Genomic DNA, 14,965 nt, shown 5'->3' on the forward strand with positions numbered 1-14,965 from the left:
TGCTAAGCTGCATTCCACCTTAAATCTTTTTTCCTTTTTTTTTACATTGCAATTCCCACTACATATAATAATTTCCATTCTGATTTGTCATTTCCAGCAATCACTTTCTTATTTCTTATTGTTGGTGTTATATGCCAGCATGCCACTTTCTTATATAACAATTATCTCTTAAATACTTACAGAACCTATGTGATTCCTCCCCCTCCTTACAGGTTTTCCCATACTCTCCCATGCATGTTTTGTACTCATTTGATTATGAATTCTTCCACCTATCCAGGTTTAGTATTACCGTATTTTTCGCCCTATAGGACGCACCTAGTTTTTTTTGGGGGGGGGGATAAAGAAAAAAAAATTATCCCCCCCCCCAGCCACGGCTTCAGCGCACCCCGCGCAGCAGGCTGCTATCCGCAGCCTAGGGAGCCCTGCGGGAACTCCCGCGGGCTCCCCAGGCTTGCTGATAGCTTCCTGAAGCCTGGAGAGCGAGAGGGGTTGGTGCGCACTGACCCCTCTCGCTCTCCAAGCTTCAGCGAAAGCCTGCATTCGCCCCATAGGACGCACACAGATTTCCCCTTCATTTTTGGAGGGGAAAAAGTGCGTCCTATAGGGCGAAAAATACGGTATATTTAAGCAGCAGGTTATATATCCTTGATAGCAAGTTGTCCTTGCAACACATTAGTATTTTTTTTTTCAAAATCTGATCATTACCTACTGTTTTAATTCTCAGGTAATTATTCACTGAGAACCTTATTGTAAAGAAGTCATACTACACCACAGGAGATCTTCCTGATTTAAACTTTATTTTTAAGTACTCCATTCCAACCCCATGATTTGTTAAATCCACAGATCTAAAAAGTTCATAATCCTCCAGAACTTCAAACCACCATTTTTCCTTGTCTCTGTACCATCTAATACTCAAGGTTGGATGATAGTGGCACAATTGGAACAATTGCACCAGAGTCAATGCCTGCAAGTTGAGCAGAGAATCTGAGGTTCCTTAAAAAAAAAAGTAAAAGTCTCCAGTCCTCCTAGAAAGTAAGTTGTGAAACAAAATGTGCAGGTTCCCTTTCCAAGTGATTTCTGTGAGATGAGCCAGCCTAGCTGCTCCCACCTTTCAGTGTTTTTAGCCAATGAGTGATGTCAGAACTGTGATTGAGAAGAGAGCTATTTAGGGACCAGGCCACAGACACCCCTAAGGTCCTAAAGAAATGCTGTTCCCCCCTCTCCTTCTTTCCTGCTTTTAACAATTAGAATCTCCATAGTTTGCTTGTTTCCCTGTCCCCTCTAGTTAACAGGATTCATTTTTCCTGGGGTAGGTTCATTTGAGATTGGGTACTCTCTCAAGTCTCATTGTGTTTAATGCATACAGCGTCCTGTTGCGATTGTAGCAGAACACTAGAAAGTGGGAGCAGGTTTCATTAGGAATCAGGAAAAATATTATGCTTCTCCTTACTATTTTACCTGTAAAAGTAAAACAGTCAAAAGACAAACAATGAAAATGAAAGGGGGGGCCCTCCAGGGAATAAGTTTCATAAAGTAGAGAAGCCACCAGGAAATTTTGGAACATTCTAACATTTCAGTTCTAAAGCCTTCTCATAGAAGCGGAGAGCACAGCTGTTGTTTGTTAGGTTGTGTGTTATCTGCTGAATTCCAAGTTCAAAGCTTTGGAGACAGACTATACTACTGCCTACTGGGGAGTTTAATCTCACTCTTCTTTCTGTTTTATCATGGAATGTAGATTTATTACACTTTTACTGTGTGGTGTATTCTTGTTGCTGCAACTAGATTTTGCTCTAAAATCGGCTACGATTTGTACCTTGCTGGGGAGCTAGCAAAGGACTGTGTGCTTTATACCTTAGTAAATCTTTTACTGGAGATTTTTACTGACTGTGAGACTTATTAGAATCCACACATCCACCAAGCTTCTGCTAATTAACCAGAAGACGGGGGTGGTGGTGTGTGTGTGTGTGTATCTGGTCTTGAGCCCCACTGCTTGTGCTTTGGTGCCCTAGCAATGTGCCGAATTCCATTTAATTCTTTGTGACATAGCCACTCCTACATACATTCCATTGATAGCAGATACTGGTATTCCTGTGGGTTTTTATTTCGTAAAATCAAGCAAAGATTCAGCATGGTGATCACAGCGTAAAAATCAAAGTATGCTGGCATGGCATTACAACACAACTTACTTTGGCTGGGTGTGGGGACACAGAATTGAGGATGGTGAAAACACAGATAACGGAATGGGTGGAATTAAAGTGTGGATGTAATAATACTGGAGCACTGGGGAATGACTACAGAACTGATAAAGCAGGGTGATGTGTGGACAACCCAGTATGAATTCTCTTCAAACACACAATTAATGTTTTAATGTTGCTGTGATAAAATAGCAGTCTGAATGGGCCCCAGATCACACTGCTTTCCACAGTTCCCCAACCCACAGTGGCTACAGGCCTAGGATAATTTTTCTTAGGAATCAGTCTCCTGTGCACAATAACTTGAGAGTAAGCTCAGCTAAACACAGGCAGGACTTAGCTGTACTAATCTGCAAAGAAGGGGCAGAAAACCCTTTAAAGTACAATGACACATCACTCCAGTTAAAGAAACCAACATTTGATGCCTGTGATACAAACATTATGTCCCCCTTAATAAGTCATTTTATGCTTCCTTCTATATGGACCTGACCATTAGGTCCAGTCGTGACCGACTCTGGGGTTGCGGCGCTCATCTCGCTTTATTGCCTGAGGGAGCCGGTGTACAGCTTCCGGGTCATGTGGCCAGCATGACTAAGCTGCTTCTGGCGAACCAGAGCAGCGCACGGAAACGCCGTTTACCTTCCCGCTGGAGCGGTACCTATTTATCTACTTGCACTTTGACGTGCTTTCGAACTGCTGGGTTGGCAGGAGCAGGGACCAAGCAACGGGAGCTCACCCCATTGCGGGGATTCGAACCGCCGACCTTCTGATCAGCAAGTCCTAGGCTCTGTGATTTAACCCACAGCGCCACCCGCGTCCCTTCTATATGGACAGCCATATGTTAGGCTGAGAGCTGCTGACTGGCCCAAGATAGGAAGTGAGCAAAGATAATGAGTTAAGTGAGTTCAAAATGTGAAACTCAAGTGCTCAGAGTATTTACTTTAGTCCACAAAAGCTTATGCCGTATGAAATTTGCTGGTCTTTAAAAAATCACGACTGATTTTTGTGCTACAATGTTTCGTGTTATTTCAAGAATTTGAATAGCGAGCAACCAGGATGCAGTTGCAGAAGTTGGCTATCCCCATGGTTTGGACAAAATGTTCTTAAGCATAGTGTGAAGATGTAGGCTACTTATTTAAACTTTCTGAAATTTTAAAGAGGTCATGAACACATGAAGGGGTGGCATCTGCTCTTCCACACACTAGTGTACAGCTGTATGCAAGTACAAATAGATCCATGGATGGGTATTGTCCCTGCACTCAAGAGCCCAAGGTTCCTGACTACTTGGAGAAGACCTTTCTAAAAATACAGAGCTGTATCCATGGGGATAATTTTAGACCTGAAAAACAGTTCTGGGTAGATAGTCCTTCTTTAGAAACAAACATTGGTTCAGTAGAAGGTACTCTCTGATTCTATCATGTGCCTCTTGTACCATTAAAGGATTGGGCCTCTGTTCATTAAAATAATATGAACACACTTGGAAGTGCTTTCTGTCACCAAGTATTTAAGTCTAAACCTATGGCAGTATTCTTCTAAAAACTCTGCAGATGTTCATAGTTGCTATGGAGCAAAACAAATACATACCTTGCTATGAGGATCAGCAAACATCCTCGTGAAGATTTCACACAACCTTTTTAATTCAACGCGACTGCCAAAATGACATAAGACTAATTAGTAAATGGCAGGGTTATGAGCAACTTTAGAACAACTTTAAAAATGAGTCGGTGAAATATTTTTCATTCATTAACATGTTTGGCAATGTAAACGTGCTTATACTATGTTTTGCACTCAGAACTGTAGCACAGAATCATAAAGTCCAAGGAAGGGTCAACAACTGCCTGGGGGGGGGGGAATTGTCTACTGCTGCTTACCTGCAAATCTCCATTCTCCTTGAGAACCTGTGTGTGTGTGTGTGTGTGTGTGTGTGTGTGTGTGGAACCAGGAGGAAGGCAGCTTCGCCTCAGGGGAATTCATACTTTGGGGTGGGTGGGTAGGAAAGGGAGTACATGAGTCAGTTATTTATTGTTTGTAAGCCGCTTGGAGATTCATTTGAATGAAAAGCGGCATAGAAATACAATAAATCAAAACCAGTGGCCCAATACTTCCTCTTAATCACCATTAAGGTATCATTGTTATGGCATGTATAGGGTCAAGGTCTGAAAGTGCTTTGTGGCTCTACTATTATCTAGAGTCATTTTTATGCTCTACTTGTGAAGGAATGTGCTCAACAAAAGCTAAATGTGATGCCATCTATTCCTTACAGAGACCTTTCAATCATCTTTGAAGGAAATATCAAGCATCCAAAAGCTTTTCAAGAAATTGATGCCAGTTGCTTTCCTTTTGTTTTGCAGTAACAATGGACGTCACCTAGCAAGTTACGTACTAGGAAGCCAGTTGACTTTCTTTTCCCTGCTGTAAAATTCATTAGCCGGAGAATCTGCAGAGCTTTCTCAACGACAAAATCTCTTGCCTAAAAAGGTTTTCCTACCTTAAAGTTCGCTGGTTTTTTAACAAATTTTGTAGCCCCAGAAGACCTTCTTTTCTTTCTGACCAGTTGGAGCTTGCACAGCGATTGAGGACCTCGGCCACATCCTCTGTCTGCCGCATATAGGTAGGGATGGTGCCATTCCGAGAGCTGTACGATCTTTCTGAGCAAGCACTGGACGCGTCACTGTTGGCATCATCATCGGAGTACATTCCATAGGATTCGTATCTCCTTCGCACCGGCTTTTTCTATCACACAGAGAGCATCATTTGAGGAACCAGAACCAGTTTGTAGTACCTCTTACGCAAATATCATGCACCTTTTCATATAGCAAACCTCCCTGATGCCACTGTCACCTGCAGCTACACCCGGAGCAGGCACCAGATTCATACCCATCTCATTTCTCTCACTGCACTGAACCTGAGACCCTCTGGTTACTTGAAAGGGAGACCTCCTCTAACCATGATGGTTTAATTTCTTTATATAAAAACGGGCAACTTTTCCCTCAAAAAGTGTCACTGAAAACTGCTTGCAGAATATAAAACCACACAGCAATCACACTGAAACGCACAGTTATCAGACTAAAAGCAACAAAAAAGCAAGAGCCAAAACTATCAATAAATTGAACAGAATCAAAAGCGTGTTCAAAGAAATTGCAGCTGTTGTAGTACAGATACCGAAACTGCTAAATGATGTTCCAAATCTTGCTGTGCTTACTAGGTGGGGAGGGGAAAGTAAAGTTCAAACAAGCCTGTAACATTAATCTCTCAACACAACTGGTACTTTGTATAAAGCAATAACCCTTCCCACCAAGGGCACTAAGGTCATAAAGGCAAAATGTGCAAGAATGAACAAGTCCAACTATATTAGACTTTAAAAAAATATTTGGAATACACGGAAGTCACACTGTAGGACAAAAGGACAACAACATTTGAAACTATAATCATTTGGAAACGTTCAGCTCCTTAAAACAATTGTGAACCTGGGACACAAGTGAAGCAGACATTATGTATTTATTTAAAAACACTGAGCATTTTTAACAGGGAAACAAAGATTGTTATACCTTAGTCCGTATGTCTCCTAAGAGCTGAGCGCAATGCATTACAGAAGAAACAGAAAAGTTATGAGCACAGCTGACAACGGTTAAATAGTGTAAGCACAGATGTCATTACCTCTAGTTAGAAATGAGGGCTGGGTTTAGCCTCAGGAACAAAAGAAAACATAACAGTTTTAGCTAGATACACAACTGTGGACCAAAACACCCTTTTTTCGAGGAGATGTAATCAGGCGCCCCCACAACAGGCTCCTTTATTGAGGATTGAGCTGCGAGGCGGAAAGCCATGCCTGGGCTGGGCCATCGGGGCTGGGGCAACGGCTCCTTCTCCTTCTGGCTGGCGAACGGACGTCTGTGTGCATCTCACCCCTGGGCCAGCCAAGACGGAGGAGGAGGACACAGTCACTGCCCACCAAGGAGGGAGGAAGACAGCATGACCCAGGGGCACTGCTCCTTTCCTCCACTGGGCTCCAGCACGTGAGGGAGCCCACGGAGGCCCAACGCTGCCAGCCAGCCGCAGCTCCACTCCTGGGTCAGGCCCCCTTCAAATCAGTCTGATCGGACTGATTTGGAGCAGGGGCATCAGTGGCGAGGGCTGGGCCAGTGCAGCCGCAGAAGGCTCCCTTCCTGCTCTGCCCTGGGCAGCGGTAACACATGGTCCACCGCTGGAACCATGAACACCATCTTGAGCTCCTTGAAGGGAAGGTGGGATATAGATTTAATTAATAACTAAACAGGAAAAATGTAGACCAGTCTCTGACTCCAAGGAGCTTACAATGTAAACCGGACAGCAGGGAAAACAACGGTGAGTGATAAATGTTATGTAAATGCAGTTACATGTACTATGGGAATAAAGATTAAGTTGTTAAGAAAGGCTTTGAGGGGAAGGTAGATGAGCTGGAAGGAACAGTGACATAATGGCACGTACGGTCAAAAGTGGAGATCCATGTAATTTAGCAGAACCAATAATCAAATTTGACAGTAATACAAACTAAGCTTTTACTTTGTCACCCCCCAAAAAAAAAACAAATAAACAGGTGTGTGATAGACAAGATGCTCACCAAAGCATCTGCTACTGCTTCTTCCACATCGGAGCCTGTGTTCAAGACACGCATGGCACTAACTGATGAGGATAACCGACTTGACTGACTTATTCCAAAACCTGTGCCTGTCATAATAAGACAAAAGAAAACGTAAATCAGAATCATCCCGGGAAGGTCAATGCAATATAAACTAAAATTTAAAGCCACTATTTAAGAAGTTTTATGCCTTCCAATATTTGGAAGCGGTGAAGCCTCAAAAAGGTTCATCTCATTTGTTCTGAATCTGGCTGCTTGCCTGCTTGCCTTCAACTCAACAAAAGGAACACTTACTTGATTTATTAAGGGAAGTGAATATATGCAGAGCCTACCATCAAGACCAGCCCTTGCCATAGAAACCTGGTACATTCTCAGAAACCTCATGAACCAGATGGCTCAGGAGAGATACTGGCCATAGTCTAGAAAATTCTACTACATGCACACTCCAGAGAAACAAGTGCAGCTAGAGTTTTCCTTCAAGTTTGTTAAAGTAGCTCCTGTTGCTAAAGACATGCAATGGCTCGGTTTTAAAAGTAATTTCCCTATTTTGTTATCTAACTGAGGCAGCAAAACTCTAAAGGAAAGAGTGCACTGCCACATACAGTTTGCAGTGACATGTTCATGTTGGATTGTGGCCTTAATATCCTAATGAAATTAAAGTAAATTTAAATGCAGTTATTTAACTGTACCTCATGTGGCAAAAAGAACAAAAACATATTGTGTATACATAATTATGCAGGAGTTGAAGCAACAGCAACTATTTTCTTTTTTCTACTAAAATGTGTTTGTCACTGGTGTTTTTTAAAACCATGAAGCAAATTAAGGGAAACCACAGTCAATACAGCCTACAGCATTACATATCATAAAGCTACAAGCATTAATAAAGCTTTGGAAATACAAGAATGGAAAGGGAAAGAAGGAAAAACCAATAAAATTCACCTGAAACTAAAAAAAAACTGCTGTGTGTGCGAGGAAAGGAAAACATTTTGCACTTTTATCTACTCTGAATATTCAAAATAATGTACAGAAAATAATACTGAAAATGATAAAAAATAGACTGCATGAAAAATCAAATGGGGTAAAAATAATCCAGGATGATGGCACAGATGATAGCAAAGTGTACTCATCCTTCACCTGTAGCCCCATAAACATCTGGAGAGTAGAGGGCACCAGTGGATCTGGAGTGATGCCTGGAAGCTGCAATAACAGGATCATATGAACCCTATCTATTACTATAAAAGTAAAGTATAGAACAATTGTACAGAGAGCAATGGAGCAAGGTCTGGGCAAAGCCAGGCAGCACTGCTTCATGGCAAGAGCAACTAAGAACAGATTCACATCAGCACTGAGTACAGGGTACAATAATCCTGTGATTATTGGCTCCCTGACCACAGATAGCTCGCATGCAGCTTCTACTATCCTCAACTTCAGAATTGTGCTATTGCAAATATTCAACATTTATGTTTGTGGTAGGTGTAAAGATCTTGCACATGTCAAGAGTTGCATTCAACTGGCTGGTCACAGGTTGGTAGCTGACATGCACATAATTTTCAGCATTGTAAAACACGCCCTACGAACTTAATGGTCGTGAGAACGAGTTACATTTTCTGGAGAGGAGAGAGAAATAATTTGCCTTACATGAAAACGTAATAATTACAAGACTAAATCTAAAGACGCCTTTCGTATTTTTTGAAAAATCTAAAGCCATCTGTCGAATGACAGAGCACATAAAAACAGGAAATGACCAAAATAAATAATAATAATAAAAAATCAGCTAAGCAAGCTATTTTTTTTGAGGTTCACAAAGTTGTCAACCTTGAAACCTCAATTGGCACAAAACTTGATAGTTAATTCTCTTCAAATATTAATCATAGTTTAATTAAAAATCCCCCCTTAGTCCATCTGTGTATCTAAGAATCATTAAAAGGACAGAAACGCTGGAGTTCTAATTCTCCTGGTGAACATTGAAATTAAAATGTGTGAATTCATTTTTCCAAGTTAACATAATTAACACTTTACTTGATTCATTACGTAAATCACATACAGCATGCAACTTCCCCCTTCACATTTTAGACATAACTTAGTAAAAGGAGTGTAGCAAAAGCGCAGGGAACAAATGTGTTCTTTGTGTTAACATTTATTGTGTTAAAGTTAATAGTATACATAAATAAGTCCTGATTACATGATATTTCCTCATCAAAAATGTGTAAAGTAGCATAGCTACCAGTGGGCATTTCTTGTCCATTGATGGGGAGAAGACTGAAGGACAGGTTGCCTTAACTTAAAACAAATGGACCACTGGATGATAACTAAAGCAAGCTTATACAGAAGAGTGATTTCCAGGGTTTTGCGTTAAGCAGTGGCATTGCAGTGCTAAGTTTTACAGAAACAGGAAAAATGTGGCTCAAAAAACCCCTAAGTTTTTTTTTCTAGGAAGGGAACGTAAAAAATAAGAAAAAGAATTGCCAAGCAGTTTAAGCCATTGAAGGTAGTTTTTAAAAAGTCTGATCAATGCTCAACAAGGGAAGTTAATTCAATTTCCCTGGATTAATATGTTTTTAGCTTAAAGCAGTGTCAAACCACAAAGTGGCTGGGCCTAGTATTAGACCTTCAATCAGTGCTTGTGGTTTGTTTCACTCTAAACAAACCATGGTTGTGCTTTGTTCAGAGCAGGGATAAGCCAGCTCCAACTCCATCATCCATGACCATTACTTATGATGGCTGGGGGCACCACATTAGCTACTTCTGGTTTAGAGAAAAACAAACAACGGGCATGTGTTTGGGCATAGTGCAAAGTGAACTGCTCTATGGTTGTTTCCCTGCTGGAGGAAAGGAGGAGCACAGTGGGAATACTTGAGCTGCATGCTGTAGTAAGCAGGTCATGCAGAGACTAATTTGCTTAGCTATAGTTTAATGGCTTTGTGTTTCATCCGAACGCAGCCACTAAATGTCAGATAAGCAACTTAGAATACTATGTCCATGAAAAAAGACTTTTCTTCTAGAAGTTATCTTGTATCTATGAAATGCAGAAAGGTTTCCAGTGCCAATATCGTGTTCCCAGGCCAGGCACTAGAGTAAGGTTTTGGAAAAAAAAAACCCCTAATCTATAACTTGTTTCTTGACTGTGCTGTGAATCTGCCGGTTTTGCAGGGTCAAAAACCGAGTCCTCTGAAACTGCATTGCCACTACTACACTATAAAATTATTAAATGCATTATGATTTTCATACTAAAGATCAAGAACAGGGGAAAATCAAAACAAATCTAGTACGGTAAGAAGGAACGGCTGATAAGCATGTGCAACACAGAAACAAAGGGCAAACCTTGATTCTCAGAATATCAATTTTACAATCATTTGCGCCAGGGAACAATCCAGAAGTGTGCACCTATAATCAGAGATACTATAGCGTGTTTCTCCCAAACAGGTATCAGCCCTGAAGAACTACCAAACTGCTCCTTGAACACCAGTTTTCAAAAGAAGTTTGGGTTTTAGTGCAAGAGCTGATGATTAGGTTAGGGGGGTGGGGAATAGTATGTGTAACACTGAAAGAGCGTTGAAGGGATGTTAACTGGTATGTGTGGAAGAACCTTGGGGGTTGCTAGGCATACACTTCTGGATTGCGTCGTCACTCTAGAATTACGGAGGGCATTTTTAGGCTCTTCAAATGGGCAGAGTCTTCAGCCAGACTTTATAGACTGTCTCGTTAAATGCCATCTCTTTATTTAGCTTATATTAGCAGATAATCAAGGGCAAACACAGCCATGCAGAACAAGCTCTTCAAGTACTTACCAAGGGGCGCAAAAGAGCGGACAGGGCTTGTATCCCTGCTACTTTCACGGCTGGCTTCCCGACTGCACCCCTGACTCACACTAGGCCGAGGAATACGGCTACCTCGTGCTAGTATGATTCAGGGTACAGACCAACAGCAGCACAGAAAGGGAGAAGACACAGAAAGAGTTGACATTTTAATGCAATCCCACATGTTACCTTTCACAACAAGACCCCACTTTTCTAAAGCATGAATGACATCTAAATATATGCATTTCTCCTTACTCTGACTTACAGAAAACACAGACACTTCAACAGAAGCACACGTTTATCATGTGCCCATTTGGAAAATAGTTAAAAGTGTGAATGGAAGTTAGGCACATCTAACTTTGGGGGAAATAGGGCAGAATTAATATATGCTGCATACTTGTTCATACCTGCAGATAAGGCTGAAAGTCAAGGATTTTCATTTTCATCATTTATTTCTAAGACGTGCTTCTCACATGATGCTTTTCATATACTCATAGAACTGTGAAACATGCATGCAATAAACCTATGCCTGTGAGAATGTTTCCCCACATACATATATTAAGCGACAGGGACTGGGCATTGCTGGAAAAACCACCTAGTGTGTGAAATAAGCCTTACCCTGGGAGGTGATGACTGGATATTTAGTGGGCTTGCTTTGTTTACTGAGTATGCTTTTCCAATCTAAAGGAGAATAGTAAGATGCTTACTATTCTTTACCTAATGTGTTACTAATCTCAGGATATGACATGGAAGACCCAATTTACAAGCAGATATTCAGCAAATCTGGACTCAGATCACCTGAATTCAGTGACTATGTGAGAGATATAAAAGAAAGAAGCTATGACTAGCTAGCAAGCCTTACCAACTGACAGTCTTGAAGGACTCGCCTCCCTGCTACATCCTTGACTTCGCGGAATCTTGCTTCGCTTTTGTGCTGTTGCATGACTTACTAGCACTCTCTGAACCCCTGTGTTCATAGTTGAGAGTGTAGTTGTAGTCAAAACTCTTCCAGGGGAACCAGAACGGCTGCCAGCTGAAAGCAAAGCAAAGCAAACATAAGCTATACATTCCAATGCATAACTGCTTGGGAGTAAAAGAAAAAACTCAAGATAAATGAAACAGCTATGGTAGAGTGGAATGGTTTGAGAAGTTGTTTGGAAGAATCTGACGATAATGAACAGCATAGAATCTGGAACATGTGTGCTGTGTTAAAGCAAAGTTTATTAGTTCATGCACAAAATATGCTTTTAATATTTGTACCTCCTTAAGTACTAATTTCCAAATTTTAATAATTAAAACATATACCACTCGCATTAAACTGCCAGGGGCATATTAATGCATCATTACAAGCTAGGAACTAATTACAAGAGTCTTGATGCTCCAGAGACATAGCTGGAAGGAAACTGCTTATTTTGTGTAACATTCCCAACTTTAATTGGACTGGGGTGCCAAGGTCAGTGGTGCTGATACTCCATTTCCAAAAGCAATTATCAGTGCTAACCAATAAGCCATTCCTGAAACTTGGGAAACCAGAGAATAGCCTCTGATGCCTTGCAAAGAGATGTCTTTTGGCAACTAGGTGCATGCCCTGAAGAACTTGTGATCACCTAAAGCAGCTCTTTAAATTACACCTGAACGTCCAAGTGCTAAATTTTCTTTGACAATAGGTTTGCAAGTTAGAACTTTACGTTAAATAAACAGTTTCACGTGCACTGAGTATAAAAACAGAGACATCCTATTTCCAAATGTTCTAGGCTGCAATCCTGGCTAGGAATAGCAGGACTGAACAGAGCACTGGGGCCATGGCTGCATCTAAAGTAGTGTCAGTTGTGCTGGCTAGGGAAGGTGGGAGGGCAATAAAACTGCTTTTTTCCCTGCACTAACACCAGGCATGTGTGTGTTTGACTATGTCTATCCCTGATAGATGGCCCTATTTAGAACCCCACAGATCCTTGTCTGGTCCAGTTTCGTCCTGGGGGGGACGGGGGTTCTGCTGGCTATTGCTGATGTGACAGCTTCTATTTGCACTTTCAGAAGCCACTGTTAAGAGCTCTGCAGTGGCAAAAAACCCCTGTTTGCAAAGCTAAGTTGAGGAAAACCTCCACTGTATCCTAAGCACAAGCGTGGAAGCTCATGGCAAACTGCCCTGTAAACCGTTGTACAAATTGTGTCTTTGAACATCTTTGTCTAACACAAAATAGAACCAAACTTGGCAAGTGAAGATAAAGTGACTTGTTGGTAAATAATGATATCCTAACACTTTTCAATTTCAATGCATTTACAGCGTAACTGAGTAGTGCTGAAGGACAGCAGTCCCACCCATTTTAAAAAGCGCGACAGGCTGGTTTTATTTTAACACGTAGATTTCTTTGTAGTAGTATGGTATGGCCTGACATGACCAAACCTTGAAGACAAATCAAAATAACCACATACATTTAAACAATCCATTTCATTATGTACTTCATTATATAAACAGGATCAAGATGGAGGATGGAGGGGCAAGTCAATGCACCATGCAAATGCTATGTGAATCACCGTGTCCATTCGGATACAATGTGCTAATGGAACAGAACAGCAATTCCCAAACCACATGCTTTGTCACACTGGTGCGCAGTGAGAAATAAAGGCTCCTATTAGTCCACAGCAACTATCGCTAGGGCAGGAATGGAGAACTTGCAGCCCTGCAAATTTTGTCGGGTTCCAATTCCCATCAACAACTAGCCAGCATCAGCGGCTAGGAATGAGGGGAGCTTTATTCCAGCAGCATCTGAATGAAGTTCCCCAACCCTGCACTAAGGAGACTGTGTTTCTGTATGATGCCCTGTTCTGGCCTTGGCTCCTTCTTAGCAGCATTAGCAATCTGCAGGCAATCTGCTCTCTTACTGTATTCTGTAAGATGCACTCACTCTCAACAAAGCAGTTACCTGCTCTCAAGAGATGCTTGTCACTGCTTCTATGCATGGGTCACCAACCTGAGAAGTGTTCCAGGAGGTACACTCAGAACAAAAACATACAGAAAGGCAGGAGGCAGGACCCTCCAAGTCTACAGCACCAATTCGCTAAATGCAATTCTTACCTTCGCATTCTAAAATAAACCCTTTTTGGATATATGTGTGTCTCCAACTTAAACTCAAAAATTTAAGTGTACGTCAGCTATCGGAGGTTTGGGAAATACCGCTGTAGAATGCCTTCTTTCAGCCAGGAGTCTATTCAGCAAAAAAAAGTATGTATACCGAAACCCAATTGTGTATGTTTTTTAGCATAAACATGTTTGGGGTCGCTGCATAACATTCAGACTACTTGAAGGCCAAAATGCTATATATACTTGGAAGCAAGTCCAATTAACTCAGTGAGTTTTACTTCAGATTACATAGGCACTGGAGTTCCTCCTTTTAAGAGCTGTTGCTAAATATTCTGAGTAAGTTTTAACCCTGGTAATTTAAGGTGTCCCTCCAAAAATATTAAGTGAAACAAATGGATTTTAAGAATTATATGCTCCATGTTAAATTATGTGGTACAAAGCATGAAATCACAGGTTGTTTCCTGTGTTATGCATACTCATCATGAAAAATAATGAAAACTACATGTAGACTATCATATCTGATTATCACATTGTTTATTTCACTGAACGTGTGAGCAGCACAACATGTTTGTGACTGTCACCCATTACTATCTACACATGTTTTTGTATTTTGCATTTGGGGCATTTGTAGTATTTGGAGCAATCTTCAGTGTGAAAACCAATGGCCACTGCATGCTTCTCTTTATAAAACTGTTGCAACCATTTCAGCTTGGAGCATCATAAAATTTGTCCCTAAATCCTGGCTCTTGAGGCTGCTCAATTGTTCATCTGAATTCCTAAAACCTATGTGCCTTTAGATTCTTCAACGTATTTCTTTTGGCAGGGGTATTTTAACCTACGTGCGTAAATATTGACTGCTTCTGCTGAATAGGATCCTGTTGTGATGGATGGACAAACAATGATGCACACACAAAATCTGAAAAGCCTTACCACCAGACTGTGGATTAGCAGACTGTGATCCTGAACAAGTGTAAAGGCAGGAGTAGGGTAAGGGTATAAAATCCATGAATAGGGAGGGAGCAGAGCAGATTAACAATGGATGGCAAATGGAAATAAAAAGGCTTTAGTCAGTTCACATAAAAGAAGGGGGGAATGCAACAAGAGGGTTAGCGCAAAAAGCAGTGCATTTTCATAGCCTCCACCAGGCTCAGGTGCTTATATACGAAGCAGACAAAACAGAAGCTGCAAAATTACAGTTCTTCAGCTCTCAAACAAAGAACTGCACCGCGTTCATAAATTCATCAGTAAATTTAATTGAAACACTGGATCGAGATCT

General features: G+C 41.3%; 1 protein-coding gene across 40 annotated transcripts in view; it reads right to left on the reverse strand.

Moving 5' to 3' along the window:
- The window catches only part of CLASP2 (cytoplasmic linker associated protein 2), a 122,356-nt gene that overhangs the window by 25,738 nt on the left and 81,653 nt on the right, over positions 1 to 14,965 (reverse strand). For 18 of the 40 annotated variants that reach the window (XM_053410229.1, XM_053410210.1, XM_053410209.1 and 15 more), the window contains 7 exons: positions 11,470 to 11,640; positions 10,599 to 10,706; positions 7,945 to 8,007; positions 6,793 to 6,899; positions 5,741 to 5,764; positions 4,681 to 4,925; positions 3,777 to 3,840 (listed from right to left, as the gene is read on the reverse strand). In XM_053410229.1, coding sequence (XP_053266204.1) covers positions 3,777 to 3,840; positions 4,681 to 4,925; positions 5,741 to 5,764; positions 6,793 to 6,899; positions 7,945 to 8,007; positions 10,599 to 10,706; positions 11,470 to 11,640 — 782 coding nt within the window. The remainder of the gene's footprint in view (positions 1 to 3,776; positions 3,841 to 4,680; positions 4,926 to 5,740; positions 5,765 to 6,792; positions 6,900 to 7,944; positions 8,008 to 10,598; positions 10,707 to 11,469; positions 11,641 to 14,965) is intronic. The other 22 variants (XM_053410219.1, XM_053410227.1, XM_053410223.1 and 19 more) reach the window with 4 other exon arrangements.

This window comes from Podarcis raffonei, chromosome 12, assembly GCF_027172205.1.
Source record: "Podarcis raffonei isolate rPodRaf1 chromosome 12, rPodRaf1.pri, whole genome shotgun sequence".
In the NCBI taxonomy this organism is placed as follows: domain Eukaryota; kingdom Metazoa; phylum Chordata; class Lepidosauria; order Squamata; family Lacertidae; genus Podarcis; species Podarcis raffonei.